The sequence below is a fragment of the Herpailurus yagouaroundi genome, unplaced genomic scaffold (genome assembly GCF_014898765.1).
Source record: "Herpailurus yagouaroundi ecotype Mexico unplaced genomic scaffold, PumYag 181, whole genome shotgun sequence".
Classification (NCBI taxonomy): Eukaryota; Metazoa; Chordata; class Mammalia; order Carnivora; family Felidae; genus Herpailurus; species Herpailurus yagouaroundi.
In genome coordinates this window covers 5,935,961-5,944,153 of record NW_024412412.1, presented here as the reverse complement: position 1 = coordinate 5,944,153, position 8,193 = coordinate 5,935,961, and the positions used below count along the sequence as shown (strand labels likewise).

The 8,193-nt window shown below is 46.0% G+C and overlaps 2 protein-coding genes across 6 annotated transcripts in view; one reads left to right on the top strand and one right to left on the bottom strand.

Moving 5' to 3' along the window:
• MCPH1 (microcephalin 1) overlaps nucleotides 1–8,193 on the bottom strand; it is a 272,003-nt gene that overhangs the window by 77,481 nt on the left and 186,329 nt on the right. The gene's annotated exons all lie outside the window — the stretch shown is intronic.
• ANGPT2 (angiopoietin 2) overlaps nucleotides 4,945–8,193 on the top strand; it is a 60,699-nt gene continuing 57,450 nt past the window's right edge. For both annotated transcript variants that reach the window (XM_040489810.1, XM_040489809.1), the window contains exon 1: nucleotides 4,945–5,706. In XM_040489810.1, coding sequence (XP_040345744.1) covers nucleotides 5,422–5,706 — 285 coding nt within the window. In that variant the 5' untranslated portion in view covers nucleotides 4,945–5,421. The remainder of the gene's footprint in view (nucleotides 5,707–8,193) is intronic.

The following is an 8,193-nucleotide window of genomic DNA, read 5'->3' as shown; positions in this document are numbered from 1 at the left end:
TTCCTTCCTTCCTTCCTTCCTTCCTTCCTTCCTTCCTTCCTTCCTTCCTTCCTCCCTTCCTTCCTTCCACCCATCCATCCTTCCTTCCTTCCATCCATCCATCCATCCATCCATCCATCCATCCATCCATCCATCGTTTCTTCTAGCTGTGGCCGCATCTTCAGCCTTCATTCATTACCCTATACAATTTGGAAATAAAAGTAGCAAAAATAACTTTCTCTAACAACAATTTTACGTCCAGTGAACTTTCTAATGGTTTTCCCTGTGCACCGAACATTCAATTGTACATAAACATGTGGACTGATTTTATTCAGCCAATTTTTAAAAAGCCAGGGAGAGGAGGGAGATGGACAAGATGTCCCCAGCATGCCAGGCAGGCGCCTGAGTGTCTTGGGTGTGCCTGACTGTCTACAAACGGTCCAACATCAAAACAGAGTGTCCCAGCTTCATTTCTTAAGGTATTTCAGTACTGGGAGTCCCCCCTGTAGCAACATAACACTTTCCAGTTTCCAGTGAAGGCCACACTGGCCAAGCAGCCCGCCCCCGTCTCCATGCCCGAGGCAGGCAGGCAGCAGGGAGATAAAAGCGGTCTGCTCTGGTGAGGGCGATGGTGACCACGGCAGGCATGAGGTGAGCTCAGGAGGATCCGTGCAGACAGCACGGCAGGAGCCTTGCGCTCAAAGGTTCAACAGATGTGGGACATCCGTGTGCCTGTAAGTACCTGAGTACTTTCCAGGTGTTTTCCCATCAGGGATGGGGTTCTCAGAACAGACATTTGCTAGGCACACCTACTGGGATTTTAACAGTTCAGAAAGCAATGCCCATTCTGTGTCCACTTCCAACCCTTGGTCTGTGCAACAATTTTAATTATCCAGAGTTCAATACCGGACCTTGAACAGGCTCCCTGGACAACAGCAGAGGTCACATGGGCCTACCCAAAACTTCTATCTGGCCATCCATGGCTTGGGGGCTGCCCCATTTTGTGCTGATGGAAAGCCAGCTTGCTTTTTTTGGTTGTGGGGTTCCTGAGACACCATTCAAAGAGAGCCTAAAGTCTGAGAGCCTCTGAGATGGCTCTGGGTGACCTGGGACCCCTGGAAGACTGTGGTGGGTCAGATTCCAAGATCCAGACAGAAGTCAATCTACAGTTTGCCCGGACCTGCATTTCAGGAGGGGACAGGGAGGCCACCAACAAGGGGAGATTCTCAGGCATTTCCCACACATTACAGCTTTTGTTCAACAGGCCAAACCAAAGCATCGTCAGAGTTCTTGGTAATGCTGACCTCTGTCTTTGAGGAATAGGTAAGAGTGTTGTTCTTGGTGCCGTGAAACCTGATTTATATAGCAAAGTGCAAGGAAAACTCGAGACGGCTCTACAGAGAATAAATGGGAGCTTCCAAAACCTCAGCTGATGACATACAGTATGGGGAGAAAACAAACATTATTAAGAAAATAAATAGCACCACGCACAGCTGTTCGGCAGGACTGTTAGGAAAAAAAAGTGGTTGGGCAGGAAGGCAGCGTTTGGGAAGGCTATAATAATATTTCCCATTTTATAGCTTCATCTGCCTTTGCTATCCTATCAGCAGGGCATTGAAGAAAACTCAAGATTCTCTTTGAAAATGAACAGTTAACAGTTCTGAGAAGCACTGTCCAGCCTCGTTTGAGCAGAGGGGGCCTGGGCTGGGCCTGCTGTCCCCCAGGCTGGGGTAGGAGTTGTCACACAGCTATCTGTGGCCCAGAGTGCAGGAGGGTTAGCTGTTATCGTGCTCCTTCGTGAGGCTCCCCACCCAGATCTTCCTCCTTCCCCTCCTCCTCCCCCACTCCTCCTCCTCTTCCTCCTCCTCCTCCTCTTCCTCCTCCTCCTCCTCGCAGGAGGCTTACTGGCTCCCCTGTGTTGCCACAGGGGCCTCGCACATGCTCTCGGCATTTGCTCAGTGACCGACTGGGACAATCCATTGTGTAGCTCTGACTCCACGAGCACGTCCCCCGCCCCGGCTCCAACCATGTTCTGCCTCTGCTGTGCTGTGTCGCCTGCACTGGGCCCTGCCTGAGCCTGGTGTCTGCTTTCTACCAGAGTCTAGTTTCCAAGCAAGCTGTCCTTGCCTTGTGTTTTAGATCCAGCTTCAAAGTGGCACTTTCCTTTTGGTCAAATGTTCCTGCCCTTCTCTGAAGTCCCTTTCCCCCATGCCTGGTCTCATGCTTCTCAATTCTTTAGGAAGCCACGCTGTGATCTGAGACATGGGATGGCTGCCTGTTTACACTGGCGACGCATTTAGAGTGGCCTCACTTGCCACGGCACGTCGCCCTGGACAGACTCCGCCAGGTTCTAACTCAGGGGCTGGGGAACTACAGCCTGTGGTCTGTATCAAACAGCTAAAGGGAGCTAAGAATGATTTTTACACTTTTATAAATGGCTGAAAACAATTCGGAGAAGAATATCTCAGGACACGTGAAAATTACAAGAAATTCACATTTCGGTGCGCACGAATAAAGCTCTGTCATCTAGGGATGGTCCACGGCGGCTTCCACGCTACCGTGGCAGAGCTGAGAAGTGGTGGCGGAGGCAGGATCGCCCGCAGAGCCTGAACTACTCACTGACCCCTTTACACCACATTTGCCGTCTCCTGGTCTACGTAGAGCTTCCCCCCAACTCTCCGGTAATAATTCCCATTTGGGAACCTACCAAGAGCTGCTCAACGCACATTCTGAGCTGGAAGGGGCAGACAAGGAGGGATCCATGCCACCGCCTGTGGGGCCAGTGCCCCTGCAGCAGCCACACCCCCTTTCGGATTGCCGCCCCTGTCCCTCCTACCAGGCCCTATTCGTTCATGGGTGTCTACCTCACCCTATTAGCTGTGTCTCTGCAGCTCTGGAGCATTAACATCCACCCCCAGCACCCAGCAGGGGCTCTGACACAAGCGAGCAAACGAGAAGTACTTGGGGTATAACCTCTTCCTGTGGCTACTTTTTTAAACCACCCTACTTGCCTGGGAGACAGATGAGTGATTTTTCAAACGGGGACACGCAGTGTGTGCCCGATGTTTCTGCTTCACGTTGGGAGAATGACACAGCTGTAATAGTTAGTAGTGGAACAACTTATTTCCAATGAACAGCAAATACGGAAGTACTAGTCCTAAATAATATTACTAGTCTGTATCGTTTTAATCCTCAAAGGCACTACAGCAAAAGAATCCTTTTGTTTTGTGAGAAAGCAGAGGCCTGGAGAAGTCAGCAGTGGTTAGCTTCAGGTCTGGGAGAATCAGGGTTCTTACACAGGGCTCTTCAGAGACTATCTGCTTCCCCCTACAGTCAGTCGCCTGAATGGGTACATTTTCTTTAATTTCTTCCTTCAGTGGAAACCATGTACCAGAATCGTGGTGGACTCAAACCATCTCTTCTGCTATAAGACCCCCCTGGGGCATGAGTTCTAGCCTTCCCGAGTGACAGAACCCTCTGGAAGGTCTGGGAATCCCTTCTCAGGAAACGACATGTGCTACTTTATTCGGATGTTAAGTAACAAGATCCAGGGATGAGTCTGGTGACAATGTAGTGCTGAGCTGACAGCCTGAGATACTGTAACTAGAACAGCTAAGATTTCTATTGATGAAAAAGCCACAGGTATTGATCACTGTTGCTTATGACCTATTCATAGTTAAAGGAGAGGCTACTTCAGGTAGAGTTTGGTGAAGAATAAAGACACAGTTTTTGTCACCGAAGTTCATGGACCCCATTAATTGTGTCCAGGGACCTCAGGTGAAGAACCGCAGCTCTAGAAGTAACGTGGGGGGGAGCCAGCCAGTGCGTAGGAGGGCTGTTTTTAAAGGTCTATTTAGGTCTCTTGGAAACACACATTCCAGGAAAACAGAATTCACCATACAAATTTCACAAGCACCCAAGAATTAAAAACGTAATTCTGGAATGCTCTGAAAGCGGATCGTGCACGACACAGACGGAAACAGACTTTTCTGGGTAGACGGGTCCATCAGGTCGCTGTGCCGGTAGGCTGCCACTGAACGGGGAGAACAAATCCTGCGCACAAATCCTGAGATAGAAACAGACCGTGGGCAAAGATTCCGAGTTTTTTCCCTATGTGCACTCTGGCTGGTTAGCATAGCATTAATCCCTAAAGTATTAAGTTTACGTTATTAAAGGAAGTCACCCCGGGGAATGAAAGAGCCATAGACTTGAAATAGAAAAATCCTGGGAGCTAATGCAACCCTTGAATTTTACACACAAGGACAGGAGAGCTCAATTAAAAAGGAGAGGTGATTTGCCTGAGTCCAATACGGAGTGGGGCTGAGTGAACCGGTCCTGGAAAAAAACATGACAAAATAACGGGATTTGAGCAAAACCTGATCTAAAACAGGAAAAGTCAGTCTGTGTTCCTCTCTCACCAGCATCTTAACTGAAATTCTGATTTCTGTCTGTATTGTAATCTGATGGACCATTAATCTGTCTAGTATGTTTTAGTTTGAATACTGAAGTGGATATTTTGTTTAAAAGATTCAGTGTCAGAGCTCAGAAACTGATTTCCCCAACACAAGCCAATAAAGCGAGATCTTCTCATCCAACCGTTTTCAAATGAAAATTCTGCACATGTAGCTAAGAGTTCAAAAATCAAGTAAGACCAACGAAACTATTTTCCCTATGGAAAGGCAAAGCGTTTACAAGTGCGAGACTTCTTCTTCCTCTTTGTTTGTAATAACAAAAATAAACCAAAGTCCTGACATATTTGTAGTATTTTTATTCCTAAAGGAAAAAACAGGAACTTTCATTGTGCTTTAAAGTTATTACCCCAGATATTTTACCAGCTTAACACTGTGAAATCAGTTTCAGACATGAGAGACCCACTTCTCTCTCTAGGAAATACTCAATTAGGGTGGTGCCTCTGAAAATACCCAGGGGTCCTGTAGCTGATCCGTGCTTCCCAGAGGGTTTCTGCAGCATATAGCCCTGGTTGGACAGCACACACATGCTCGGATTTTTCCTGTTGCCTGGCTAGTGACCCCCCTACAGGAAGATAACAAGCAAGCCAGGAGGGCGGAGCAGCTCGCGACACATGTCTGCCTGCTCTTATCAACTTATCTTATAAGGAAAGTGATTGATGCAGATCCTGACACCCAGAACCTGAGGGAAGAGAAACAAGGAAGCATTAACTCTGATCTGTAAGGGGAAGACAGCCCTCAGGAGGGAGCAGGGTTATTCTTTCTACTGCGATCTGACAGTTCACTGCAGGACGGGAGGGAAGACCAGCGTGAACAATCACGTTCCTGCTAGAAAAGGAGGGAAGAGACTCCCACTGATGGACCTTACACCATGGCAGCGGAGCCCTGCCTCTGAGAGGGCAGCTTAGGAGTGGGATTCCTATGTGCCTCCCAGTTTGCTGAACTGCTGCTTTACTCCCGAAAGAAAGAAAGAATGTGGCAGCTTGTTTTCTTTACTTTGAGCTGTGATCTTGTCCTAGCCGCAGCCTATAACAACTTTCGGAGAGGCATGGACAGCATGGGGAAAAGGCAGTATCAGGTTCAGCAGGGGTCCTGCAGCTACACTTTCCTCCTGCCGGAGACAGACAACTGTCGCTCGACTAGCTCCTACGCGTCCAGCGCTGTACAGAGGGACTCACCACTAGATTATGACGACTCCGTGCAGAGGCTACAAGTGCTGGAGGACATCATGGAAAACAACACTCAGTGGCTAATGAAGGTAGGAAAAAACAATCATTTTTATTTGGTGAATGGTGGAAGCTAATTAAGATCAGCTCAGTTTTCACGGCCAAAAAAAAAAAAAAAAAAGAAAAAAAAATCATGAAACCGAAAAAGAGACAAACAACAAACCCCAGGCAACTGATTAGCGCAGGGGAGAGATGGTGACTCCTACCTTTGAATGAATTATCATTTCTTTTATTCTGTCCCAGGGTGTAAAGTAGTCGTGGGTGAAAAGCGAAAAGGATTATCTGAGAAGAATGCCAGAATCAACAGAGAACAATCTCTGAGTTAGGAATCTTTATTTAATAAAGGAGAGGAAGTGCACTTCTCTGCAAAACGTGTAGGCTGTGTTGTTTGTGTAAGTGGTTTAAACTCAGTAACACCCATTGCCAGGGATGTTATAAACTGGTTGCAGGCATGAGAGGGAAGCCGTAAGCGACTGCAGCCCGGGAGCCAGGAAAAACGTGACAATCATGTTAATTACTGATACATAACGGATGGAGTAAAGTGCTTTACCAATTTCCTGAATTTATTTACTAAAATAGATTGTTACTCTTGGTAAATGAGAGGAAATTAAATAAAGCAGACTTCAATGTTTCTCAGAATCTGAGGGCTGGACTCTGAAGGATTTGCCATTAGGTGAATGGGGTAGGCATAGCCTCAGGCGTCTGGGGTTCTTCAGCACCCAGCCCCTTAGCTCCAGCAGCAGGCTGTGAAGTTCCACCCCACGTGGGACGGGCGCTCAGGGCATTTTGCTGCAGCAAATGCCATGACGAGATGGTCATGTTCTCAGGGCTATGATGCTATATAGTTTCACAGACTTTTCATAGAGGGTTGAACCAAAACAGGATATTGCAAACTCACTTTTTCTTTCCCAAGTGATCATTTTCCCATGTAAATGTGGGCACCGTTTATACAAAACCCAAAGTCACCCTGAGATTTTTCTTGATATGGACCATACGTATATAGTCTAAAGGAGGCTTAAACAAGTTGTATAAATAGGTTATTCGTTACATATTACAATGACATTACGTCACAACACTTACACGGTAGAGAAGGTACTATTTAATGAGCTGATTTCACCTGGTTCGAGACCTTGCCCCAGAAAGAATTCTCAATCTTTCATTTCACCATCAGCTTTCTGTTAGGATACTTTATCTTAATCTTAGAATAGATCTTGGCTCCAGATCTGTGTTTCTCATTAGCTGTCCTACCTTCAGAGAGGAAACGACCAAGTTCTTAGTTGAGTCTAAGCCGGAATGAATGAGTGCTCTCAGCTCTGAGTTCACTGCAACCAGAGAGTCGCTTGAATCCGAAACAGAGAACAACAAACACTCATCAGAAAGGCCTGCTGTATAATACACAACTCATAACTAATTGTCTTTGAAGGCACTGGCCCTTCTGGGCTAATTCTCCCATAGGTTTCCCACTTTTCCTAACGAGGTTCCTGTGGTATGCTCTTTTAAAATGCTCAGTAATTCATAGATGTGCATAAAATAAGCTGTTCATTCACTGATGCACTTAAAAAAAAAAAGTACACGGCAGCACAGGTTCAAATGCTTGGAAGACAGACTATATCCTAAGTATCTTCTCACTCTGACTTCCCATTTCTTCTCAAACTGTCATGTCCATGCTGAACATCCACAACATCCGCCGCGGTTACGCCAGGGCGAAGAGCCACGGTGAGGGATGAAACAGGCATCGTACACAGTAAACATTCTAATCTGCCCGGCTGGTAAATCATCTCTTAAAATAAACAGTCAAGAAACATAAAAGAATGTTTTGCCAAATGCAAGATTGCTAAATTGCATTTGCTTAATGAAGCCCACAGTAAGTATACCTGGAAAACTCCATAGTCAAAGCTCATATTTCTTTCTAAGATAAACAACTGCCTTCTTAGACCTTTGAAACACTGTTTAAAGAAAGAAAGGGACAAGAAATTCTACATGAAGACAGCAACATTTTTTTCCTTTCCAGGTTCAAGTAGTAAATATTTGAACAGTAGCACAATGGCATTGCTGAATTCTTTCCCTAGCTAGCTAGCTAAATATCACCGAGGATGACTTAATGTTTATCTTTTCATCAGCTCGGCACCTGCTCACCTGTCCTATCTTGGGGATGTGCACCTGAGAAAGACAGCTTGTGCCCACCCACTCTGTTCACAGGCTTCTGGTGTGGGAATGAAAGCAAAGAAAGCAAATATGAAACCTGTTTAGAGTGGTTGAATGTAACCTCTCTGCTTGTTTTTTATTTCTGTGTTTTGTCACCTGTGATAATAATCACTGCTTTTCTCATAAGGGAGAAAATAATATATAATGGGAAGATAGATAAAGCCACAGGATTAAAGGTTTAACATCACAGTCTATAACATGTATTCCTAGATTATCCTGGAGAGAAAAAGCACATTCCTCTGTTTTTCATTGTTTTGCATGTTTCCTTTCCTTTAGGGCTGTTTGTGTGTGTGTGTGTGTGTGTGTGTGTGTGT